The sequence below is a fragment of the Podarcis gaigeae genome (genome assembly GCF_964106915.1).
Source record: "Podarcis gaigeae genome assembly, chromosome: 4".
Lineage (NCBI taxonomy): Eukaryota > Metazoa > Chordata > Lepidosauria > Squamata > Lacertidae > Podarcis > Podarcis gaigeae.
In genome coordinates, this window is record NC_139677.1 from 35,976,758 (window position 1) to 36,004,610 (window position 27,853).

General features: G+C 40.8%; 1 protein-coding gene across 5 annotated transcripts in view; it reads right to left on the reverse strand.

Annotated features, from left to right (window-relative positions):
* Positions 1-23,480, reverse strand: part of PPP2R3B (protein phosphatase 2 regulatory subunit B''beta) — a 38,692-nt gene extending 15,212 nt beyond the window's left edge. The window contains exons 1-3 of one of the 5 annotated variants that reach the window (XM_083734406.1): positions 23,205-23,480; positions 21,343-21,825; positions 844-1,029 (exon numbers count right to left, since the gene is read on the reverse strand). In XM_083734406.1, the coding sequence (XP_083590532.1) occupies positions 844-1,029; positions 21,343-21,678 (522 nt within the window). In that variant the 5' untranslated portion in view covers positions 21,679-21,825; positions 23,205-23,480. Of the gene's footprint in view, positions 1-843; positions 1,030-10,838; positions 11,480-21,342; positions 21,845-22,759; positions 22,953-23,204 lie in introns of those variants that run through there. The other 4 variants (XM_083734405.1, XM_083734403.1, XM_083734404.1 and 1 more) reach the window with 4 other exon arrangements.
* Between the last annotated feature and the right edge of the window lie 4,373 nt (positions 23,481-27,853).

Here is a 27,853-nt window from a genome sequence, read left to right on the forward strand (position 1 = left end):
AATAATAATAATAATAATAATAATAATTTATTATTTGCTTCCCCAGCCACTCTGGGCGGCTTCCAAAAAGATTAAAAATACATTAAAATGCACCATGCAAGAAAGAAACTGCTACCGCATATTTTACAGGTCTTTGTGATTCAGGCCATATTCTCACATGCTGCTAGTGGAATGCAAGCCACTTCCTTGAGGTGAGAGCCTATATCAGTATAGCACAGAGTGGCTGGTGAGGAGTACCACCTCCACCAATGCACCCACACAGTGCCAACCATCCTGCTGCCTCATCCCTCCCCTTCCTGGTAAGTGGCAGTTACTCCACCATTATGGTCAGAGGTAAAGGTAAAGGGACCCGTGACCATTAGGTCCAGTCGTGGCCGACTCTGGGGCTGCGGCGCTCATCTCGCTTTATTGGCCGAGGGAGCCGGTGTACAGTGGTCATGTGGCCAGCATGACTAAGCCGCTTCTGGCGAACCAGAGCAGCACACGGAAACACCGTTTACCTTCCCGCCGGAGTGGTACCTATTTATCTACTTGCACTCTGACGTGCTTTCGAACTGCTAGGTTGGCAGGAGCGGGGACCGAGCAACTGGAGCTCACTCTGTTGCGGGGATTCGAACCGCCAACCTTCTGATTGGCAAGTCCTAGGCTCTGTGGTTTAACCCACAGCGCCACCCACGTCCCATGGTCAGAGGTAGGTCCCACTTAAAAATTATTTTCTCCTTCCTAAATAATAAACTAAGGATGCACACCTAGGATTGCACTGCACACACTTCAGTATATTTGATATTCTTCATGAACTTCATATCCTTCTGGGCAAGAAGAAGAGAAACCTATTGGGCTCACCTTTGCAACTTTACCCATATCTTCTAATGTTGCTCTCTCATTTGGAAACTGAGCAAAAGTTTTCTCTATCTTAGTAATAACACTATCTATGTTCACTTTTTCTTTTGGACATCCTTGAGGAAAATAAAATGTTGGAATGGTTTGGCTCAGAGATGGTGTCAAAGGTTCTTCTTTCTTTGACTGAACCTATAGAAAAAGGAAAAATTAAACTTTAAGACATAAACTAAAATATGCATCTTGACAGTTTTGTCTCCAAGTCTTGAAATGTACGCTTAGCAATCCTACCACTATAACATTTGTATGGTAATATAGGAATAACACCTAAACTGGGGGTGGGAGGGAAATGAGAGATTTTTCTGAAGCCTAACAATGAAAGTCACTATTCTTTTTATTTGTGATAGAAAAAACTGCCTTTTGCCTTATAGCCTCCTCTCACGCTTTTGGAAATGGGTAACAAAACATCTGCAATTGCTCAAAGGTTAATCTATTATTGGAACCAACATTACCAAGTAATCACTAGCAAATAATGAACAGTTTTGCTAAATGTGTCAAGACTACACTATAATTTCCAGTTGTTTAGCAAGTTCTTTTCCAAATTCAAATGGGGAGAACAAGGGGTGGAAAGTGATACTGCATCCTTGGAAGAAATGAAATGAGGGGGCAGCTGCTTTTTTTTTTTTTAAGGCTCAGTTTAAAGAGGGGAAGAAATTGCATGTCAACGTATGTATAGATGTGACTATTAGTCAAAATAAAAAAAGAGCAATAGCAGTTTTTAATGAGCAACTTGATAAACAGTTGCTTTTGGTAAACAAGGAATTATCTTTTATTCATATTGCTATCTGGAAATATGACAGCATACAGCAAAGGGAACAACAGATGGAATAAATCTGAGAAATGCTACACCAAGGCTGCAATCTTATCCGCACCTGGGAGTAAGTCCCATTGAACTCAATGGGACTTGCTTCTGAATAGACATGCATATGATTGTACTATATAATAGAATTGTATACTGTTCTGCAAAGTTAGCTTTACTTATAAACAAATATTATAGATCACCACATATCAAATAAGGTATCAAGGCAATATACGACAGAATACGCAAGCACAATAAAACATGCACCATAAAACAATACAAACAATGGTAAAAATGGCTGGTTCTTCTTGAAAAAGTTATGCCTGAAGAATCAGCATGGAGCCAGCAACACTAAGTGTCCTACTTCTAGTTGAAGCCATTTGGGCTTCTGAAGCTATCAACAGTGCTCCTCTGTGTGATACAGTGACTCAGCTGGGATATCATATAAGGGCTCTCAGGAGGTCCTTAAGATATCATGGACCTAATTTGTTCAGGGCTTTGAATATTAATGAGAACCTTGAGCCTGGCCAAGAAGTATATGGTGCAGATTTTTTAGCAAAGGTTTGTTGGCCGTATGCCCTCATCAACCATTTAGCTGGAACTTCTGGTTCAGATTCATGGGGCAACCCTGTATTGCAGCAGTCTTGAGGGTACCATGCGTAGACTACTGCTCAGACTACCCCGATCAAGATATGTCTGTAGCCAGCATATTAGACAAAAGGCACTAGTAGTCACAGAGGTCACTCAGGTCTTTAAAGATGCATCTTGGAGTAGCCACATATGTGCTCCTTCAGAGGAAGTACAACCCAGTCCAAAACAGGCAACTGGCCTATCTTCTGGCACAAGACCATCTACCTAAAGAACCTCTTTCTTCTCTGGATTCAAATTCAGTTTATTGGCATAGCACTGGACACAAAATAATGCCCTGTGGAATACTATATTAAAAGTACCAGGAGGCCAAAGAGCACTTCCACAATGGTACTCTCTGGATTCTCACAGGTAGGAGTGGAAGTGCTGTAATACAGTTGGCCCAGTGGTATTGAAAGCCACAGAGAGACCGAGAAAGAACTGCACCTAAGATTTCAGTTTCAGATTAAAACTGCAGAGTGGAAGGAAAAGAATAACTTTTTCTGCCTCCCCACTTCCAGCTACTCCATGAAGACTGAAGAAGAGACCCTTTTAAGAATATTACGGGGGTGGGCAGGGGAAGGACTAGACCATGTGAAAAATGAACATAATATTTTAGCTGCAGTTCATTTTCAGCTTTGTATTCTTGTTATAAAAAAAAAGTGAGCCTAGACATTCTGTTGTGTGCCTATAACCTTGGTTTAAGATGCCATTTAGCACCTAGCTTTCATATCAGTTTCTAATACTGCCCATATCTAAACAGCTCTGCAAAAATGTCTGCAACAGCCAAGCATAGGCAGAGTGCTATGGATTCACATTACTGAAGAAGAGTACTGGAATTTGTTATTGGCTGAATAATTCTGCACTCTGAAAGCTCCAGTTTGATTTTTTTTACAGTTTGAAGCCTTGCTGGATGGATGCCAAGGCAGGTTCAGAAATATGTGGGTGCTTTATCTTGTGCTGGGGTGGGGGAGGACAACCGTATTTCCAATAGTGAAGGGTCAGAGCTTCAGTGCTCTTCATAGCTAATTCCCTACCCTAGGACTAATAGGGCCATAAATTATACAGATTGCAGGGTTTAAACTCTCTTGCCACATAATATTGGTATACATACTGCTACATTAGTGTATCCACACCAAATGGCACAAAAAAGTTTAAGCTAAGAAATGAAAACTGAAGTTTGCAAAAGAGCTCACTATAAGAAACTTCATGACAACAAAAAACAGCACTAACACACCATACAATTTGAGCTTGTAAGCACTAATTATTTTCTACTGCAGCCAAATGGAGGACAGCAGAGTGTAACATGTTAAGCCTTTAGATTTGGTAAATGTTGATTATATTTAGCATTCCCTTCTTTACAAAAGTACTTTGCTCTTTACGTGTTAGGCTTGTGACAGCTAAACACGACCACCAGCTGTTTGAAGAAACACAAACATTGCCATCAGCAGACAGTAAGCCCTTCAGTAAACACCTTTTAGAGTTTGAAGTAGATGATATATGCTGACACATTTTTACTCCAAAGATGCAGAGAAATGATGACCAAAAGGGGTGCACAAGCATGCACAATGAAAAATTGCTTTGGTATATGGTATATGGCAAGAGCAAGGGACGCGGGTGGCACTGTGGGTTAAACCACAGAGCCTGGTACTTGCTGATCAGAAGATTGGCGGTTCGAATCCCTGCGACGGGGTGAGCTCCCGTTGCTTGGTCCCTGCTCCTGCCAATCTAGCAGTTCGAAAGCACGTCAGAGTGCAAGTAGATAAATAGGTACTGCTCTGGCAGGAAGGTAAATGGCGTTTCCGTGTGCTGCTCTAGTTCGCCAGAAGCGGCTTAGTCATGCTGGCCACATGACCCGGAAGCTGTACGCCTGCTCCCTCCGCCAATAAAGCGAGATGAGCGCTGCAACCCCAGAGTCGGTCACGACTGGACCTAATGGTCAGGGGTCCCTTTACATATATGGCAAGAGCAGAATGAAAGTAATGTGTTCCTGGCATTGAGCAACTGAGATAGATTAGGCATTCTGCTGGTTTACCAGCCACCTCGCTGCCTAGCAGTCTCCTTGCCTGAGGTGACAAAGCTAGTCTCAAAGGCAGTGTTGAGGACTCCCAGACTGCTGAGTCTGGAGGACTTCAACATCCATGCCGAGGTGACTGGCTCTGGCCCCTAACGTCACTGGCCCAACGTTTGTGGCAGGCCACACTCTGGGCCAGGGAGGTGATTAATGCCTCCTCCTTGTGAGGCGGTGGTCCCTACCTGCTTGAAGGAGGCAGCAATAAAACCAATCCTCCCTGCATTTTGAAAATCTTAAGTAACTTATCAGTCAGTTGTCTTGGACAACATTATTGAGCAGGTGGTCATGGACCAGATCCAGGTGCTCTTGGAGGAAAATGATGTTCTAGATCCATTTCAATAGGGGTTTAGGCCTGGTTTGAAACATAAACCGCTTTAGTTGCCCTGAACGATGATCTCTGTTGGAAGAGAGTCGGGGATAATGTCTATTTCTCATCCTCTCAGTGGCTTTTGATACTGTGGTATCGTTCTGGAGTGGCTGTCCGAGTTAGGTGGCACTGCTTTGTCGTGGTTCCAGTCCTACTTGGATGGTTGTTTCCAGAAAATGATGCTTGGGGAATGATCTGTGGGCCTGTGCAGCCTTCAATGCAGGGCTCCTCAGGGTTCAATTTTATCCACTATGCTGTTTAACATCTACAGGAAACTGATGCATTGGGTTATCCAGAGAAGACTGAGCCACTGTTAATGAGCAGTTCCCTAGGAGGGTGCCTGCTTTTGTTGGGATCACACTACCACTTAAAGAGTGGGTATGCAGCTTGGGAGCACATCTGGATCCTTAACTGTCGCTTGAGGCTCAGGTGGCCTCAGGGATGCGAAGTGCCTTCCATCAGCTTCAGCTAATGGCCCAGCTGTGCCCCTATTTGGAAAGGTATAGCCTAACTACTGTCTATGCTCCGGTAACCTCTAGCTTAGATTACAGCAACGTGTTATAAGTAGGGTTGCCTCTGAAGACGGTTTGGAAACTTCAGTTGGTGCAGAATTCAACAGGCAGGTTGCTTACTGGGGCAAGATGGTTTGAGCATATTACATGGATCCTGGCCGGACTGCACTGGCTGCAGTGTTGGTTTTGTTCTATAAAGGTCAAAGTGTTGGTTTTGACCTATAAAGCCTTAAATGGCTCAGGACCACCTCTCCCTATATGAACTGACCTGGACCCTACAATCATAATCTGAGGCCCTCCTTCATGTGCCTCCTCCATGAGAGGTCCAGAATGTGGCAACACAAGATTGGGCCTTTGCAGAGGTGGCTCCCCGTTTGCTGAATGCTCTCCTCAGGGAGGCTCACCTGGAGCCTTCATTACATATACGTTTCTCTATAACAAGGCCTTTAGCTGATAAACTTTCTATGGTCCTTTAAATGTGTTTGTAGGAGGGGGGTTATTGATGTGCTTTTGTTTTATTATGTATTTTGTGTTCTCATTTTGTATTTTTATGCTGCCAACCACCCTGTGATCTTCAGATGAAGGGCACTAAACCAATTTAACAAACAAACAAACAAACAAACAAACAAACAAACAAACAAACAAACAAACAAACACAAAAAATGCTAAAAAATAGACCATGTATACTTATGAGCTGCATAACATGCAACTTCTATTGCACAGGCTTGGAGCAACATTGTATCAAAAACAGATTATTACTAGGACACTCAGTCTTGAATCAAGTTTAGATTTGGTCTCAAGAACTTCACAATATAATAATTTTGTTCAAATATTGTACACTACTCTTTTGCCAAGGGATAACACTGTAGATGTTCTTTGTTTTAAATGTCCACAACAGAAAATACTGTGAGGTTTCAACAAAAAAATCCTTCAATTATTTATGAGCTCTGATAGCAGCAAGATTCAGCCTGCACACATCTAAACAACTGTTTCTTCACAACAGCCCCCACAGAGAGAGAAACTTGTTTTCTGGCCAGTTATTACTCAGGAATGGAGGGGAGAGAAAGGTGTACTACTGATTCAAGTGAATGTACTCCAGCATGAATCTGAAGACTTAGACACATGATTTGAGTTAGAAAAAGAGCTCTGCAGTCTTACAGGAAGGCATGCAAGATTACAATGCCAAACAGTGCTCCTCACACATTCTTTGTTAACCATTGTGATAGTATTGGCAGGCAACAGAGACTGCAACAGCACTTTATATTATAACACATTCTGCTCTTTCCTAAGAAAATCTTCAGGTCTGTTAAAGCACATTAAAAAATGTAACTAAATTTTAACTAAATTTTGAATTTTAACTAAATTTTTATAATTTAGTTATGTTGTTTTTATTATTGTTTCTTTTGTGAATAATTTATTTTGTGTATATATGTGTGTATCTGTGTGTATGAAAATTAATAAAGAGAATTAAAAAAAACAAAAACAAAATGTAGAACTGGCACGGTTACAGGTGCCACGTAATCCTAGTTTTGCAGTAAACAGTAAATAATAATCCTATTTACTTAAGAAATGCTTCACACACTACACAGTTTACTGGCACAAGCAACGGGTAATTAAGAGATTCTCACACACAGCACAATCCTACACATGGCTACTCAGAAGTCCTCCTACTGAGTTCAACATGGCTTGCTTCCAGGTAAACAAATGTAGGAGTCCAGCTTAAAAACAATTCCAGAAAAGATGAATAAAGTAATGGCAATGCTTGTAGTGCAACTACCCACTTAGTCCAGCCCAGTAATTAAAGTTAATGGTCTAGACAAGGGCAGAAAGAAGATAGAGCAGGATCAATGACAGATTTCTGGTGATGTGTAGTACAGTGGGCAAGTGTTCTGATTTCAAGTGTTTAACAAAAAAACACCTTAAAAGTATGTATTGCTTGAAACAAAGTAGGGGAAAACTCAGTGACCTCAGTTTTGGGAATGCAAACAAATTCCTGGTCCAAGCATATGTTCAGAGGCACTCTGTTCTTTAATTCTATGTCTGCCCTTCTGGGCCAATTTTTGCACCAATATCTGACTGAATGGCCTCATGGTACTAGCAAAAAATGAAGTAAATCCCCACAAGTCTGGAGTTTCCCAACTCCTGACCCAGGCAACAAGTTAAAATAGCATAGATGAGGGAAGAGTCACTAAAAGATGCAGAAACAATATACAGTAATTAATTTCGAGTGAAAAATAGCCTTTCATTCAGAAATTTGAAAAAAAAACAACACACAGGCAAATGTTCACTGACATTAGATCAATAGTTATTATATGAAAAACAAATATAATGGTGGTTTGTTGTTGTTTTTTATTTAAAAAGTTAAATAAAAAGGTTTTGAGACCCTGCAAGTCAATAGCATGTTACCTCCTAATGTCAGAAACATTTCTTGACTACATCTTTGTATTTAAGAGAGGAGGTTCTTACAACAGCAGAAGGGACAGTTGCCCAATATATAATGAGCTTGCCGATCTATATTTATATTAAGAGTTTGTGGTTGCAACACACATACGCCCAAGCAAAACCTGAAAATGGGCTATTTTTACATCTAGCGATCAAAATCTGGGGTATGAAGGTGACCTCATAAGAGAGGCCAGCATTCCAGCACAGGGCAACCCAAAGCCACAAGTGGGAGGGAATGTCAAGCTACAAGCATTCGATTGCCTCTTTGCACATTTCAAGCTGTGGCTTCAGAGGAAAAAAGGGGTAGGAGCATCTCACTCTCTGCCTCATGCATATATATAATTATATATACACAAGGCCACATTACATATGCTACACACACACACACCTCTTTCTCTTTCACCTTAAAATACATGAAGCACAAAGTAGCTAAATGGTGCAGTAAACAGATTCAAAAATGTTTCAGGCTTCCTAACAGAGGAACACTGGACTTCTTTTAAAAGGAAACTTCCTTTACACTCTCTCTCTCAAAAAAAAAAAAAAAAAAAGGGGGGGGGGAGAAAGAAAGAAAAGAAAAAAGAAAAGAAGCTGATTGTCCTGCAAGTTCTTAATCAGAGACTGCAGGAAGGACACTCACAGATGGTGGGCCCTACTGGATGGACTCCTCCCACAGCAAGAATTCACTCCATGCCTGACTTAATCTACACTATCACTCCAGAAACTGAAGGTAAGCAATTGCACTGAGGTTCTGGTCGATGGACTCATGTACTGGATTAAGCCATGTCCTAAAAGCACCTTCCATTAAATCGCAGCAGCTGAATGTACTCCTAGCATATTTCCAGCAACATGCTACTGATATCTGAATGTTGTGGAAATGCTACTTCATCACAACAAAAAGTTAGTTCTCATGTAAGCAATGAGTAACACTTGCATATTTAAAAAACTCAGGAAAGGCCCACAGAATGATGTGATTTTCCTCTCTTCCTCTTTTCATGAAGGTGAAAGAAAGTAGCAAGCAAGCAAGCAAGCAAGCAAGCAAGCAAGCAAGCAAGCAAGCAAGCAAGTCCTAAGAGACTCAGAGCAAAGGCTCAATAAATGAATTTGCACGCTAGCTTTTATGTGTAGATGCAAATTTGAGGTGGCTCCTGCTGTCACATCATAGTTTGGTGTATGCTAGAAGTGGGGGTAGACAGAGGCAGAGAGGATTTTCTGCACCCAGTACACTGCAATGTGGATTGAACCCTCTGTCCCAACCACACAATCTTTGGCAAGGTCTGCTGCTATCAATACTAATTAAAACTACAAGTCTTGTCCTACATGTAACTTGACCCCCTTGTCCCTCTATCATACATATACATTCTTCCTCACCCAATCCAGTCACTGCATATATTTACAACTACCCTGCCACTAGCCGATTATTGCTCACACATGACAACCAACAATAATAGATTGACACAATCTTGGCTACAGCTGGAAATCAAGAAAACGGCCCTCACGTAAGTTAGTCAAGCCAGACATGATGCGTATTTTATCATCAAGAATATATGCATGAAGAAGACTTTTCAGAAAACACGTTTCCATCTCTGAAATGGGCAGAGCACTTATGCATGCAAGATGGAAAAAAGAAAAAAGAAAAAGAATACACACATTAACAGTTTTCTCCTGATGGTGATGACAGACAACAGACTTCAAGAAAATTATTGGCTCATGTTCACCCAATAAACTTCCTGGTTACTACCCCCCACCATTCAGTGTGCTGTCCTCCCCACTCCATAGTCACTCCCCTCCCCACACCTTGTAACTTACTGAGCACAAGTGAGAAGGGCTTGCCTCCCCCCTCTTCTCCTTTGCTTACAGGATGGCTAGGCAAGCCAGAAAGTGCAACACCAGTACTCCCCAACTACCTATCTTAACTTGTCCAGAATGCCTTATAAACAAAGCTTTGACAAAGGGGGAGGCACAGAAGATCCAGGCCCAGTGCAAACGTTTCATAGCTTCAGCCCTCTGGGCCACTTACTAACAACACCCCTGGGTCTACCCATATATGTATAAAATGCTGCAGCAGGAAGGCTAGCTTGTTGGGGATTTTGCCACCCTAGTTGCATGCCTGCACACATGCATCACTTTTTACTCCAACTTGGTAAGTAAGTTGGGAAGAATAGTATTCAGCAGATTAACATTTCCACTGATGCCTGTGTGAGGAAATGAGGCATTATTATTATTATTATTATTATTATTATTATTATTATTATTCTGCCCATCTGGGGAGCTCCCAACAAAATATTAAAAACACAACACATCAAAAACTGAAAACTTCTGAAAGTGCAGAAGGGGGGAGGAGAGATGTGAATAAGATAAATGTAGACTTTAGCAATTTAGCTTCCAGTGTCAAGCTGCACTCCAGTTGAAAGCAAGATACTTATTAGATTCCCAGCTTTGAGGAAAAGATTTCACTTTTCTGTCTAACTATGCAATTTTGAAGATGCTCACATCAACTAAATACAGCTTTGTCAGGGTGGTGAAAGGCAGGGTGAAAAGATTAAACATTAAAATGCATGGTCGCCATCAATGTATTATATCTGATTATAAGCAACTAAGATCAGTATTTTCTCCTGATCAGGTTACAATACTATACAGTAGAAAATCATGGTAAGTTGAGAAATAACATTCACTTATTTATAACACGAACTGGATAACATTTATAACAGGATGCTGGACATGAACTTTAAAAATGAATTTCATTATGCAAGATGGCCAGAATAGATAAGTATGCAAATGACTATTAATTGTTTATTTTCTACTGAACAGTTTCACATTCATAGGCTAAAAAAGGAACACTTATGCTGGGGAAAGTTATATTGTTCAACACCCCACTTTTACATACGGAGTGTAACAAAAGCATGTCTCAAGGCAAACAGTAGCAACAATAACAGGAACAAAGTAGCCATATTCAAACATAGGTGTATTTGTTTTTATACTAACCTAATAAAACCACTTGGGCTTTTCAAAGTTCAAGGCATTTCTGGCTAGTTTCCACTCAAACAGCATGAACACCCCCCCCCAAGTCCCTCAAAATATTACACACACACAGTCCAGTCAAACTCATAATGGTAAACAAACCTGGACTTGCTGGAAAGCTTTGAGTCTCTTCTTGAATCTGGAAGGCAGAACAAAATCACATCCCCGAGCTAGCAATGCCAATTCCTTTCGTAGATCAGGATCTTGCCGCAAAGAAATCTCCTTTATCCTCATGTTTTCAGATTTCATATACTGCTTGTGCGTGTACCAGTCCAGGCACTTGAGTTCCAGTAAACAGCAGAGTCCTATTATCACACAGTGCCACTTAAAGCAGCAGCTGCGTTTTACTTCTGTGTTATTCTGAGAGCGAGTTCAACTTAGCCTGCTCCATACATTAAAAGGGAACTTGGCTAGAACTGCGGACACAGATTGGAAAGTCACTTTGGGAGCCTGCCCCTTACTCCAAGCATTCCAAAGTCTTAATGGTATGGTAGAGTATGGAAAAAGACACAAGCCTGTTATAAAAGTGGCACTTCAAAACCATCAATAAAAGTAACTTCCAATTTAGTGAAACCAACCAGGGAGGAACATGAAAATACCAGACGTAGCGGTTTTGTAGCTTCCTCTCTTCCCCTTCCTTTTGTCGCAAGTCATAACTGCTCAAGTCTCAAAGTAGGCTATTGAAAGATTAAGGCTTGCAGGCGCTTCCAAACTTGTAAAGCCCTTTGAGTGTTTTGTATGTCAGAAATGAAAGCCACCTTAAGATAAACTGTGGATCTACGTGCTTGTTTAAAAATAAGCAGCTATAGCAATGCCAAAGCAAAAAAATAAAAATAAAAAGCTTAACTCTTTTTTTTTTTGGGGGGGGGATATTTTTAAGAGGGAACATTGACATGACAATAAATAATGGTTATTATTTGGCAATCAATTACCCTTTATCCTTTATTATTTTTCTGACACATTTGAATGAATATATTTCTTGTACCCTGGTTACCCTAAATCTTGATATGTAATTTATACACATTGGATTTGAATTTGTGTGTGTGCGTCTTCATTTACCACATAATGGCTATATCATATACAGCCACAAAAATGGAAATATTATGGATGCCATCCAACAAAATAGTGGGATGCAATGATTACTGGCCACGTAATGGGACCTCTCCTACCTCTCCCATCCTTGTGTATTTGTTTTGAGGGTTCTGCAACCCTACAGTGCAGATCTGGAGAGGTCATGGGGCAGAGGAGAGGAAGGGGAAGTTCTGTTGCTCACTTAGTTGGGTACCATGCTATATAAATTGGAATAAAGTACCAAGTAAATCAAATGTTTCTGAATTCTTCCTAGAAAGTTTGTGACAAGTGTGTTTATGTGTGTTTAAAAGGCAAGTAAGAGTGGGGGGAGATATGATAGAGGTGTATACAATTATGTATGGTTTGGAGAATTTAGGAAGCTGCCTCATACTGAGTCAGACCATTGGTGCAACTAAATCAGTAATACAGTGGTACCTCGGGTTAAGAACTTAATTCGTTCTGGAGGTACGTTCTTAACCTGAAACTATACTTAATCTTTAGCTAATGGGGCCTGCCGCTGCCGCACGATTTCTATTCTCATTCTGAAGCAAAGTTCTTAACCCGAGGTACTATTTCTGGGTTAGCAGACTCTATAACCTGAAGCATCTGTAACCCGGGGTACCACTGTATCTACACTGACTGGCGCTTCTGGGTTTCAGACAGGAGTCTTTTCCAGCCCTACCTGGAGAAACCAAGGATTGAACCTAAGATGCTGTGCTAATTAGTGGTGTCCATTCCTGCTGAGACATTTTTCTCCCCCTCTCATTATGCTAGAACTGGGGGCAACCTATGAAGCTAAATGATAGAGGAGACTCAGAACTAGAAGCAATTCTTCATATGTACATTTTGAACTATGTAATTCCCTTTCACAATATGTACCAATGGCTTCAAACTTGAATGGTTTTAGAGGATTATATAAATTTATGGTAGATAATGATTGTTGCTGAGGTTCACAAGCAGGAGAGAACTATTCTGATCATGGGTTTGTAACCTTTCAACTGACACTTGTCTAGCCGCTATGAGAACAGAAAGGTGAAATAAATAGGCCTGGCCTGATGCAGCAGCACTGTTCATATGTAAGATCCGTGATGGCCTGATGTTAAGAGTGAGTCAGCTGAATCACATTCCACTAATATAATGAGAAATCAGGGAGGGAATAGCTTCTATGGCTTCTAGTTAGAAAATGGTTCAATGGACTGAATTGAAACTTTACAGTGTAAGAGAGAGATGTTTGAGGATGGTTCATGCCAATTTTGGTTAGACAGGATATGAAATGAATTATTTTGAATGGGTTGAGCAGTTGATGAAAGTCACTAGCATGTTGAAAGGTGCTGTGACTTTTCTTGCATACACTTTGCTGGTTTTCTGGAAATATTTTTCTTTTTGTACATACTATCTCTTAGGGGAAATGGTTTGTTGTTAGGTCAAAGAAAATGTCCAGTATGCTTGGTGTAGTTTTTATTTAAAAGGCATTATTCTGGCCAATGTTAGTCTCTGGAAGTTTAGAACGTTGCTGTTACTAGGCAAGATTCTCAAAGCAAAGGGCTCAGTATAAAAGACTTGAAGCATTTACCATCCAGGTAGGCCAGGAAGTTAGAAATTAGGTGGGAAAGGAGATGTGGAGAAGAAATCACAGGAGGCAAGTGAAAATAGTTTGAGAGGCATGGGTGGGAGGGATATCTGAGACATGAAGCGGCTGGATTTCTGAAGGGCAACATTTGAGGCAAAGGAGAAGGCAAAGGGAGAAAAGAGGAACCAATGTTTGTTTCCAGTTGGAAGCCTTGCATTAGAGGGAAGAATTGAATGTGGGGAGCAGGGCTGCCCCAACTGAACACTGTGAAGATTCCATTCAGTACTTTCTCATATTCATTTTTACTGTCTGCTGCTTGTTTACTTCCTCTCCTTTACAACTGTGTCTATGTCCTGGACAGCTGATCAAGATCAGAAGGATCACTATCGTGTCCCCTGGAATGCAAGGGATATCACCCAGCCAAGGAGATGAGTCTGTGTGCCTTCACCTCAGCCAAAAGTATAGGCAGTGGCTCTCTCTCCAACAGCATAACTGGGACAGACAACTTTGAAATGCTGGCATCCTAGGCAGTTGGCTAATGGGGATAGCCCTGCCAGGAAGAACAGTTTAGCTTTCTGAAAGGGGAGCAAATTGGCAAGCATATACACAAGCATAGCTGAGATTTGTGACTTAAGAGTAAAATTCTAGCAGAATGGATCTGGTTCCAATCCTTATACAGTAAGCCTGCAACTTACATGGGGGTTACATTCTGGAGATCGTGCCTAAAGCTGCAACTGTGTGTAGTCAAAATACATTGGATTCAATGGGGCTGCCAAAGTCTTTTTGCCCCTGACACATGCCCTCTTTCTAATTTAAAAAATAATAATTGTCAAGCATGTAAAGCTGAATGTGCACAACTTAAATGCTTCTAAGTTGCAGGGTGACTGTATTGCTTTAGCAGACAGTGAGATTTCACTTAATCCAAAAGAGTAGCTTGTAAAAGCAAGAATTTAACACGCAAAACAAACTTTAAGGCTTTCCTTATGTTCAATGAAAAGTTGTCGAAGGTACAGCCTGTTCAATTATATCCTGCTGAGCAAAATATGAGTTATTGAAGTAACTGGAAAGCAGCTGCTAATTCTTCTGAAAAAAAAAAAAAAAAAAAAACTTCAAGAAAAACTATGTCACTCTCATTCTCCAGAAAACTAATATAACTGTGGGATTATCTTGCCTGATCATTTCCATATAATGGCAGTCCAATAGGCAGGAAAAGACAAGTCTATCAAAGGCCAGCTAGCTCCCTGTTTAGGAAGGGAAAGGAAACCCTCCCTGGTGATGCATGTTGTGTTATCTTTGTCGTCTAAACAGATCCATCATAGCAAAGAGAGTGTCAAGGGTTTTAAAACCTAGAGGAGAAAACCTAATGTTGAGAAAGAGCCTGCAACTAAATACTGTAACCACAATTTGGAGGTTTGTGTCTCCCTGCAGTGAGGTCATAGAAAAGAGTCTGTGATCCTGATGCCTGCTTCTAGTTTCTCCTTGACAGGGGGAGAGGCTGGTAGAATACATAGCATCTCATCAGGCCCAGAAAGGGAGCTGAATCAACTACTTCTTTTCCCACACACAATTGGTTTGAGTGGTCAGTTTTAGGCACCAATATTTTTCACACAGATAACCTGATATTGAGGTTTTTGAAAACATGTTGTATTGGAATTTGCTTCCAGAAGGAAGCATATTTGCCTGTTTAAAAATCTCACTCAACTTCTAGACCCTTCTTGCCATCTTTCTGCTGACAGATGTCTGCTGGTGAAGACAAGAGAAAGGTCCTTTTCAATTGTGACATTTTGAACCAGTGTTCAAAACTCCCATTGTTCTATGCACATTTTCCAACAGGGAATTTAATTAGCGTTAGCAGTTTCTGAGCTCTGGGTGCAGTACTGCATCTAATATTTCAGATTAAAACTGCAGAGTGGAAGGAAAGGAAGAACTTTTTCTGCCTCCCCACTTCCAGCTACTCCATGAAGACTAGAGAAGAGACTCTTTTAAGAATATTAGGGCGGTGGGCAGGGGAAGGACTAGACCATGTGAAAAATAAACATAATATTTTAGTTGCAGTTCATTCATTTTCAGCTTTGTATTCTTGTTATTAAAAAAGTGTGCCTAGACATTCCATTCTTGTGCCCATAACCTAGGTTTAACACTGCCATGAAGCTTCCTGGGTGACCTTGCGCCAGTCACTGTCTGTTAGCCTAACTTACCTCACAGGGTTGTTGTGAGGATGAAATAGGGAGAGGGAGAGAACCTTAAGCTCCCTGGATAAAAGGTGGGATCCAAATGTAATGAAATAAATAAAGCCAGGCAACATTTTGTAGCAAGCCTGCACATCAGTCTGTGTATATAAACTATAATTGCAAAATATCATTAAAGAGCCAGACTGAAATGCTCCTCAGTGAACCCTAACAATGTCTCCTCACTATTACACCCACAGGAAGCATCTCTGGCAAGGGAGGGAGGGAGGCGGCACCTTAAAAAGAGGTCCCTTTAAAGTCAACTTTCACACTGAAGGAAATGGCATTATGCTCAAAATTATATGATAATCACACAAGTAGGCAGATAATTCTGGATTCCTTCCAACAGATATCTAACACAAAACAGCCAAGAAATGGGAGGGAAATATTCACAGAACTCAGTGTGGATGAGAATTTATCTGGGTTCTATACTCTCTGATGGCATCCCAAGGCAAGGAATTAAATCTATGAAAGACCAAAGAATATCCTATCTGGAGGCACAGAAAGAACTCAGAAAAACTTTACCAGAAAAAAGAATGAACTAAGAAATGCAAGCATTGGCAAGACAAATCAATGGACAAAAGTGGCTGAAGTTAAGGCCTGCAGTTCATTCATTTCAGCTTTGTATTCTTCTTATAAAAAAGCGTGCCTAGACATTGCGTTGTTGCGCCCATAACCTAGGCTTAAGGTGCCACTTACCGGGTAGCTCCTAGCTTTCATATCTCAGTTTCTAACACTGCATAGTTTCCTCAATGCCTGCTTTTAAGCATAGACATGAATCAAGACACAGACATATCAAGGCAATTCATCATAAATAATCTGTCTTGTTTAACTAATCCTTTCAAAAATGTATTTACTGAAAATAAAGCTTTTTTGGGGGGAAACTATATTATAATAAATTGCACAGGTACCACCTTAATATAAGTAACACTTCTGAACAGACATGTATAGGATTGCCCTGCAAAACTTGCAGTTTTGGCCTTCAGAGTTTCACTTTAATTATAGCGTCAGAACCATTTCCTGTACATTCTGTTCTGCTGCTTCCATGGAGTTACTGCAATTTAGGGAATGGAAGCCTGGAATGCAGGCTTTAAAGCTTCTGTGCAGCTTTAAAAGTTGAGTGCACCAGAATTGCAGAACATGAGCAGAGAATGCCCATCATACTATGTAGACACTATTTAGAACAGGGCCAACCAATTTCACACAACCAGAAGTGCTGTCATAGTGATATTATCCCCCTGCCCCGCAAAACAAGTGGTTGTATGTTAGTTAAGTAAGAAATAATAATAATAATAATAATAATAATAATAATAATAATAATATCCGTTCCCCTAGCAGGGCTCCTGCATTTTAGAAGCTCAAGCACAGCTTTCATTTGTCTCAATGAAATATGAAAAGGACTCTATATGAAATAGAGTAATGAATAGAAGATGCTAGTTTGGTAAGTTGAAGTACATGGTATATGTTTGTTGAAAACCTTTCTTTTCTCACAAATCTTCTAAAAAAAGTCTTGGTTTTTATGTTTCAACAATTCTATGAACAGTATTGTGTTTTAAATCCTATTTCTGTACACTGCTTGGAGTATTCTCTGGAAGTACAACAGTTTATACATTATGAAAAAAACAAATTATGTCTTAGCACTTAAGAACCATAAGCAATGTTCTGCTAATACAATGGGACTTTATTCCTCCTTCGTGATGTAGCCCTTATATCCTCCTTTATAAATCTGCTTGGGGCCCCTCCAGAATGGCAAGAGCTGGGTGGAAAATCAGCAGAATTGTCGACACACCCACCCTCACCCTGATTGTCCAAAGAACCTTTTGGATTCAACCAGCATCTAGAAAATGTAATTTTCCTAATTTCTAGAAGTTGATAAAAACAAACCACAATCCTAAACATTTACAATACTATGGCCTGGCCTGATTGTAATGCTATGGCAAACTATAGTGTAGCATCAATAAACAAGTGTGCTGGAGCACAACAAGAAAATTGTGACTGCTTCACTCCTGCCTTGCTATTGGGAGCTAAGCCAGTTTACATCTGAAACCAGACTCAAGGTTTGTGTTGCTCTGAACAAACTGAGCTATAACCAAAGTTTGTCTTGGCTTACCACTTGTGCTTTGTCGCCCGCATTGTGGATATACAACAGTTTTTCTTGCTTACACTGGGATCTCTTTAGCATGATGAACATGGATAGCAAACATGTATCTTTAAGAATAGAAGATCTATTTTTAGCAAGATGATTAGCAGGAGGAATTTGATGCTTGCCCTTGAAGACAACTGTTCACATAAGCTATATTTCATAAGAAAGGTATGAATTCCCATTGCCACTGGGATGAAAATTTTTAATTAAACGCAATCTTATTTATGGCTCAGTATCCACCATCCTAAGTTTGAAGAGCATGGCCAGAACACTTCTCCCAATCTAACACTCTCCTTCAAGGTTTAACTCAAATGCTTCCTGTCACTCTTCTCAACTGGATATGGCACAGGACAAGTCATTAGCATGGTACCCATTGACACATGTCTGTCTGCAGAGGTCTTCTTTGACACCTGCAGGGTCCCCCCCCCCATCCTTCCTCCATTGATATTAGGCTTGAAAAAGCCCATCTACTGGCTATTTTAAAAAGGCTTCTTTCAAGTCTAATTGCAACAGGGAAGGGACAACTTTGAGGGTCCCAATTAGGGAGGTAACAATTAATCCTTCCCTCTCTCATTGCAATTGGGCTTGGGGGAAAAACTTTCTGTTGTCTCCAATGGAAGGTTTATTCTAAGCCTAAACATTGCAGGGTGTGTGTGTGTGTGTGTGTGTGTGTGTGCAGATCTTGCTAGATTTTTTTTTAATACAAAAGCTTGGAAGATGACCCATAAACCTAACATATCTAATTAGAGAGGTATGAGAATTGGGAATTATCAAAGTGACAAAAAGGTTAAGGAAATACAAGCCAAATAAGAGATATATACACAATTAGAAGTTTGTGCAATGTCAGAACTACAACTGACGTTAGCAAGGAGCTGCTTCTTTTCTAAACAGCCAAAACTGCATAGACAGAGCTATATAACTGTTATAAGCAGTGCAACTATATCCACCTGCTTGTGTGTTATGTCTTGTTTAGGTTGTAAGTCTGACAGCGGAGACTGTTTTAGTACTGATGTTTGTAAGTTGCTCCAAGAGCCTTTTTAAATGTCTTAAGTGAATGTATGATTACATGGAAATAGCTGGAATAGGGACTGATTACATGTAGTGCTTATAAATACTGCATATGGGAAATATGCTTATATCCATTCTATACTTACACTTGGGTTTTATAAATAAATTTATGTCTCATATTTATATGTAACTTATCCTTTAACTTTTGAGATTTTTGATGTTTAATACATTCACACAAAACATGCTCCAATTGTGTATTTTCCCCCTTTGCATTTTCCTCCCATAAGCCCTTCAACGCTTACAAGAATACTGTAACTAATCAGCAGGTTTTACTCCCAAGAGATTACATTTTGAATGCTCACAAACTGTACTATCACACTAATTTGCACCATTTGCAGCTTCATAGCAGCCTCCACTAGCCCAGCAGCACCCTAGCACTTTGTCAAGATATCTGCAATACCAGAACTAGACAAGGTGCTATCAGGACTGTTGCTACCGTTCAAACCATCAGCATATAAACTGAAGGAAAAAACAGAGGCACATTTTTGGTACTGATTGTTTCTGGGACAAGCTCATTGGAAGAGAGAGAGAAAAATTAAGTAGTTTTCTATTGGCTGGGGCTAGATATGATTATATTTTTCCAAATTACTGTTTCTCCTCAGGACCTTAAGAGGTGGGTTAGAAATTTAAACAAAAAACAAACAAACAACTGATCAAATATTGGCCTTGCTCCCTGCCCCCACGCAACAAGACAGTGTGCGAACTGCAGGTTCTATGTCAAAGTACTGTACTCTTGCAGCCACCCTGGAGGGTCACAGTTTCCCCAATCATGCCCTAGAAAGTGAAGTGGCATTATGAAACTGGTTGTCAGCTTATAACATAGAGTACTGGTCAGTTGCTAAATATAAAAACAACTGTTTAAGAACTGGTACTTGAATTTGATTTTTCTTCTTCCTTTCCTGTCCCTTCCCCCTTGTGTGTTGCTTTTTTATATTATATGTTGTAAGCCTTAAGGCAGGAACAGCCTTGTTTTTATTGACTGCATGTAAGCCATCCTGGGAACCCTTTTAGTTGAAGATTGGGGTACAAATGCTCTACATAAAATCATCATCATACTGATCTTTTACAAGATAAATATCAAAACTACAGTCCATGAAATCAAGGCACTTCATATTTCAAAGAGTGTTTCGGGATATTATTTCACAGTGTATCATTCTTAATATGTGAATACTACAGTTAGAAACAGTAGACATAGTAATAAAAATAAGCTCTAATTCTGGTTTTCATTTACAGCATTCCGCACTATTTAAAGTCCTTTGTGAATGGAGGAAGCCCTAATAAGCAAAAAACGTTCATTAAAAACAAAGTCACTAATGAAGCCATGCTTGTGGTTCTGTACCATCAGTGATGCCTGGTATGCTATTCACTAGACAGAGACCATTAACAGCTGATGCAAGGTGCCATACAAGGGAGCAAGTGCTGACAACTACAATAAATAAATAAATTCACAGGCTATAAATAGCTCATATCTGAAGGAACTGAGGAAATGGTATCAGCTGCATGGCATTCTGAATACTGCCACAGCTGTTAGGTTATTTGCTCTGCTAGAGTGTAAAAAACTGAAGTTCAACATAACAATAAAGGAAGACAGAAGACAAGGCCTGAGAGACAGCCAATACAATAGGTGGAAGTCAACGCTAGCTCTGCTCAAGAGCAGACACATTGGTGATAATAAACATGACAGTTAGACCCATTGAAATTAACCTAGTCTGAGTAAGGTTCAGTTGGAAGAAACCCAGTGCTACTGCCATCAGCAATGAAACTTATTTCATATTAGTGATTCATCATAAGCATTTCCATGTCTGCTAGTGATATGCTGGAACAACTGCCGATACCCCACAACCTCACTACCTAAATGTTTACAAGTTATAGGGTTGAGCACTTAAAAGTCACTTCTATTGTTTGTTACAAAACCAATAGTAACACCAAACACGCATAATAGTCACTATTTTTCCCCATAAAATACTTTTATGATTTCTGCTTTTCCCATGCCTAGAAATTACGGGCCTGAGCAGCTCTTTTCAGTTTGCTACACCGCTTTCCCAGGGAAAATGTGCTCTTTATAGAGCTGAATTGGAGCAAACATCAAACTGCAAAAAAAAACCACTGACCTTTGGTTCAATTCATTGGTAAAGATCAGGTTTCCCCAGGGGAATGCAGCAGGACAAGTGAAAATCTGGATGAGCCCTCATTTCCAGTTTATAATGGAGAAAAACAGCTGTATGGAAATTCCTACAGACCAACATGCTCAAGTCACATCTAGATTTTATTTTAAAAGGTTGATATTTTTTTTCAAAAACAAAGAAGATTCTTGCACTCTATGATACCTACAAGGCCATTTTATTATTGATTTGGGGTTAAATGTTCATTGCACTAGTAAACCATGTGTAGCTCACAGCAGATGAAACCAACCTTTACAGCCCTTATTTGTGTCCAAAATGACAAAAATTGGTGAGTACTATAAAGCAAACATTCACAGCTTATCTTAAATGGGCTTACCTGCCCAAATAGCAAAAAACCACTTACACTTTTGGTGCTTGAAGATCTGCGTTTACCTCGAATATTAGAAAAGCTCCTTGGGCTTGTTGGCGTTCCCAGTGGGAGAGCAGTAGATAGATGAGGAGGGCTTGTAGTAGTCAAAGTAGACATCAAATTCCCCAGCATGCTTTGCTTCGAGACACAATTTATATGGCCAAGAATATGTTCATTGTTCCGAGCATCACCACTACCGATTTCAATCTTCTCCTTGTTAGTTATACTTCTTAAGCAGTCCTTGAGCATCACCTGAGTTGAGGCATCACTCAACCAGCGCAAAAAGAGTTCGTCCACTTTCATTTTTACTACAGGCTTCAGAACTGGCATTTTTTCTCCCTTTCTCTGCTTTATGCCTCAACAAAATGGCTGCAGTTCTCAATTCAGATTCTAGAGTTTTCCATCTTACTTCCTGAAAAAACCCCACAGTATTTCTTCAGAAATTCTGATGTAATGCTGTCGTTCATTTATATTCTGCTTTTCGGGTCAAAGGAACCTAAAGCAGTGATAAGCATATTAATACCAAAGAAATATACAACAAACACACCATGAATACAACTAAAACATAAAATAACCACCAATCATACTGGACATGCACCCAAGGAGTTGCATTCATGCCCTTGCCACTGATACATCTTCCCAACCTACCACTTCTTACTTGGAAGCCAGGTTAACTCATCTCTCATGACCCTTTTTGCACTGGCTGCTTCACAAGTATCAGAGTAGGAGAGATTTTAGAGATAGGTATAAACAGTAATGATGATGCCCTGGTGTGATGGTTTTATTATCCTTTATTTTATTCCTTTTTATCCTTGATTCTGGCTTATATTGAGTGTGTTTAACATCCATAGCACAACACATAGCATACATAGCATAATACATTTTTATTTATAAATGACTTATTGTATATCTTTGTTTGAATTTCTGCAAAGGCCTCAGACCATAAGCAAAGAAGGTTTGATCTGGCTACAAAATTTCAATGTAAAGATATTTCATTTGAGAACATATTAGGAAAACACCAAGGGAGAAAAATGGAATAGGTCTAAGACCATGAAGAATCACTATGCTTAGAAAGTTGAGGTAATTGTAATCTGTTTTAGTATTTTAACTTTTGTCTGTTTTAAAGTAGAGTTGTTTCCTCTCCCCTCAATTTTAAGGTTTTATCATTTGTAAAGCACTTTGAGGGTTGTTGTTGTTTTTACAATCAAGCAGTATACACATTTTCTGAAGAAATAAAATAATCCCTCCTCTCTTTCTAAAAGACAAGTTAACATCACATCCTTATAACAGATTAAGGCATACTGATCAAGGAATAAATAGTTTTTGTACCTATTTATGCTTATTCCTGTTTAGTTTTAAGGATTAAGGATGTGTCAGTGAGTTTTTGAAGAACTCATCGTGTGTTAAGTACCTGAGCGTCTCCAACCTGGGCGACTCTCTTCTGTTTGGGTGCCAGGCCTTTAGCAGCTGGGAAACGAGCAGGGAAACCTAACAATTTCCCGCTTTATGCGAGCCAAAAACTTCCCCTTGCTGAACAGCTACTGGAAACAGACAGGGGCAGAAAAAGGCCGCCAAGGCTAATAAGCCACCCAACCTTCGGCTAACACACATGGGCGACTGTAAGCCAAGCACTGCATACGTTGGCTACGTGGTTACAGGTGAATATATTTCCGAGGCTTTTTAAAATCCACCTTTAAAAAAGAGCCTCCTTGCACTTTGCACCCGCCCAGTGTTTATTTTATTCGCAACACAGCCGTGGCCACTTCTGCCTGCATCCCTCCCCGCCCACCGCCAATGTGTGAGGAGATGCAACAGGTGTGTCTTGTGAGGCGTTTGGCTCCAAGAGGCGAACTCACCTTTCAGGGTGGCTACCTGACTGCCTAGCCCGGCCGGTTTTCGGGAGTCTGTCCCCCACCCCCCACTCCTCCCTCGTCGGTGTGGCCCAGAGAAGCGAAAACTGCTTTTCCCGCCCCCGCTCGGTCGTCCTTTTAAAAAGTTCGTTATTTTTAAGTGGTTCCCCCATCTCCCCCTTCTTTTACGCATGCGCGCCTTGGGCACGCATGCGTTCTGGGGCAAATGAGCACAGGTAACGGAGGAGGGCTTGTGGGTGCGCGCACGCGCACGCCAGCGAGGCGGCGAAATCGAAATCGCCGTTGTGATGACGGCGGGCGGCGGAGAAGCCTGATTGGCTTGTTCGCTCGCGCCGCGGAGCGAAGGAAGAAAGTGCTCGCCGCTTACTGCCGCGGGGGAGGGGCGGGTCTGAATGATTGACGGATATATGGTTCGGTGTTTATGTGAAAACTGGCTCACTTTCTTGACCGCTCTGCAGGGGCTTTTTGAGTTCTCTGCTATGGATTCGCAGATGTATTTCAGGCTACAGATTCTCTGCCGATCTGTAAAATGGATTTTTCTGTGGTGTTTTCTAAATGCACAAGTCTTTAATAAATGCGATTTCGTGATTATGTTCCGAAATACATAGTATGGCAGTGTCCTTGTTAATATCAACCCAAATGTCACAAAATGAGTTCTCCATAGTTTCATTGTCCTGGGTGGAAGGGAGAAGGAAAAACTAGCTTGAAATTCATACAACTTGTATTGGTATTCATCTTAAGCTAGGAGCTGTTTATGCAGTATTCCTTTAAGCGCACCCACCCACCCGAAACCTGGGAATTGTTGTTTGTTAAGGGTGCTGGGAGTTACAGCTCTGAGAGAGGTCCCCAGGATACTTTGAAGTAATAATTCCAATGCAGCTAACCACTAAAAATGAATGAATTTAGTCAAAGGACTTGTTAAACAGCCCAGAGGTATAGTATTCCATAGGCTGGGTGCCACCACAGAAAATGCCCTAGCCCTGATTGCTGTCAGGTGTGCCTCATAAGGTCAAAGGATCTGGATCGGAGCCTCAGATGAGGATTGGAGCATGTGGGAAGGAACATACAAGTCCCCAGGTCCCAAACCATCTAGAGCTTAAAGGTTAACAACAGCACCTTGAACTGAGTCCAGATACAAACCAGCAGCCAGTGCAGGTCACACAAAATTAGCATGATGGAATCAAAGTGTCTGGCTGGAGGATTTTATACTAATTTGAGTTTTGAGCACTTTTCAAATGCAGCCCTACACAGAGTGCATTATGGGGCCATAGATGTATTGAAAGACGGAACTGTATACAGTCTCTCGTATCACAGATGGTATGAAAACTGGACTGGAGTGCGCACCAAATCCCCATGTGTTTGGTAGCTTTCTGCTGTGTGTGGATATTGTCATGTTCCAAGGATATCCACCCAACAATAACTCCTGGCTTGTGGAGCATAGTTCCCTAAGAGTGTACTGATGGCTGAGGTGAAAAAGCTAGCTGTCTCAGTCATATGGTGCTGACTCGCCATTGTGTATCCAGCTGCTAAATTCCATTAAAGTGGAGTTAAAAATACATTAAATATTTTCCTATTGCGTTGCCATGTAAACAGCTGCTGCAGTTGCCATAGGGATGTTGAGGGATTGTAAATTGAGCAGAACGTGGTACGTGTGATAGCAAATGAGAGGAGAGGTGGAGCCAGGCAAAAAATAGGCCAGTTATATGATGCACAACATAAGCCACCTACTAAGTGTCCACAGAACAATTACATATTTGAGAACCCTTTCCCATTTGATCTCTTGTGCTTCAGTTTCCATATTGTGAAAAGCTACAGTTTTAGAGCTTGCCATCCAATCACGGACCAAATGTAAAGTGATGTCTGTATTTGCATGGTGGTGACCATTAATACAAGTGGGCTGGCAAAATGCAGTTGTAACACAGTAAGGTCTAAGTCCCGAATTGATATCTCTTTTCGGACAAGAGCTAACGGCATTGTCTTAAGCCACTGATTTCTAAACTGAATTGTAGGGAACCTCAAAGTCCCTCAAAAGCTCAGCAAGAAAACCTTGATGAAGAGATTGGCATACCAGACAGGTTTCCCTGAAAGATTGGCATGGGAGATTGTTGAGTATCTAGGCCACTCTCCGAGTTCAGGCGGATCCAACAAACCTAGCTAGTGCCTGACATGTTGTATCTTTAGTTTTAGATCTTATGATTTATGTGGAAATTGTTTCCATTTGGCTGTGCACTTTTTGATGTGTTTTATTTATTGTTTATAACTTCTGTTATGTAAATCTTGTCATGTTGTAAGCTGCCTTGAGCATAGTTTCAACTATGGAAAGGCGGCATACAAATAAAATGCTGCTGCTGCTGCTGCTGAGGTGTGCCTACAGCAGGGGTAGGAAATCTTTTTCAGCCAAAGGAGCAACCTTTCCAAGATGACATGGTGGGCGGGCGGGGGGGGGGGCAAAGGCAAATGTAGGTGAAACAATTAATGTAAATTGATGGCCGGAGGGTGGCAACATGAGAACAGGCCTTTTCTGCGGTGGCTCCCCATTTGTGGAATGCTCTCCCTAGGAAGGTTCGCCGAGTGCTTTCACTATACAGCACACCTTTAGGTGCCAGGCAAAAATGTTCTGCTTTAACCAGGCCTTTGGCTGATTGGCATCCAATGGGGTGTGGTTTTGGGGTTGCTTTTGTTTTAATTTTTATTATGTATTTTGTGTTTTTATGTTGTGATTTTATGTTGTAACTGCCCTGGGGTCTGTGGGTAAAGGGTGATATACTGCTGCTGCTGCTGCTACTATTACTACTATTAATAACAACCTTTGTACACTAAACTAGTTTCTACACACACTCACAAGAATCTCTGTATCATTCATATGGGCAAGCAAATGCCATTATCAGAGCTCAAGGACACATTTCATCCAGGCAAAACACACTCCAAGGGAGTGTGAAGCAGGACCAGTCGTGGAGGATGGCAGCCTGAGGACAGGCCAGAGGCCAGACAGAAAGACCAGGATAATAACGTTGCTGAAACCTATAGGGTTGCTGTAAAGATTACTACAGAAATGCATATCAGACTTGTGTTTGACCACTCACCTGGTGACTAGGGAATTCTTTCAGGAGAGTGAGGGGGTTCCCCTTCTGACTGTTTTATGTTGGCTGAGTGGGAGGGTAATTTGCCTCCCTCCTGCCCAGCATAGAAACCAAGTGGGCTGATAAGGAAAAGATAGAGTGTTTGGCCCTTCACAGGGGGCAGGGTTCCCTTCCCAGTGCATAAAGTGCAAATATTTGACAATTTGGTGCCCTCTAATGGTATTCCCAAGGCCTTCCACTTAAGGCAGACTTTCACTTTGGGATGTCCCTGGAAGTTTAGTGTAAATATTGCAACCACATGACGAGACTCATGATTTGAGTGTATGGAATAGTTCTAAAAAGATTGTTGCTGTATCTTTCTCTACTGTATCTTTCTCAACAAAAATGAAAAAAACAAAGCTCACGTACATTATATTTCAATAATGGCCATCCAAAGTAGCAGAAAGCGTGTGATAAAACCTCAAGGGTCTTCTAATAGGAGACGCTGTCATTCAGCGATTAGCTCAATAGCTATCCATGTGGTTGCTTTTATATATAACATCTCAGGCATGTGGAATCTCCCTTAGCTCCTCTCTCTGTGTGTGATGGCCTTAGTGACTGAACTACACAAGCTCTCAGTCCAGTACAACTGTATACAGGGTGACAGAAATCAAATGATAATGTACAAACACTAAGCAATTCGGGGAAAGGAAGCTACTAAACTGCCAAGGAAGACAGACCTTGTAACATTATCCTATACATGTAAGCCCCCCTGAGTACAATAGTACTTACTCTCAGGTATATAGGACCGCAGCTATAGGGAGAAATCCTAAACTCCAAGGAAAGAAGACAGAAGGGCCATTGGATCTTGACCATCCTCCTTTCTGCAAAGATGCATGTCACATGCTATATACAGAAAGAAGGAGGCAATAGAGAACCTGTGGTCTCTGGGTGCATTGTAACCTTGGAGCTTCCTCCCCCCAAGGGAATTAGGAATGCTCTGCCTATATATTAAATACACACTATGAAAATGCAGCCTTTATCGTAATAGAAACTCATTAACGTCATTAAAAAACCCCTCAAACCCCTCTCTACATTTCCTTGTTGACCCATCTACAGTATCTGTTCAACATTCCATGGATGAGCCAGCATGGGCTCGTATCCTATACATGTATGACATTTTAATATTAGAGAACACAACAATTGGGAACAGCTAGCTCCAAGATGCTCTTATATATGGCAGATCTATGCCTGCTTTTCGTATAAAGGGTGGGAGGCTAATTCAAATAGTTTGGCAACTTGCCCACACCAGCAAATCAGCACACTTTAACCTCTCTTGCAGCTGTCTACCAAAAATAGAATTAGAATGGTTAGCTACAGATCATATGCCATCCAGAAGTAGCATCGTATGCAGACACAAAAATGTGAACAATGCTGACTTGGTATACATGCTACCCACCTTGGAGGAAAATGCAGTTCAGATGAACTTGAGTTGCTTCATTACATTCTCTAGTTCATTGCTGTTTATTTCAAGATATAAATGGGATAATTGACTTGAAGATTTTACAACTGCTG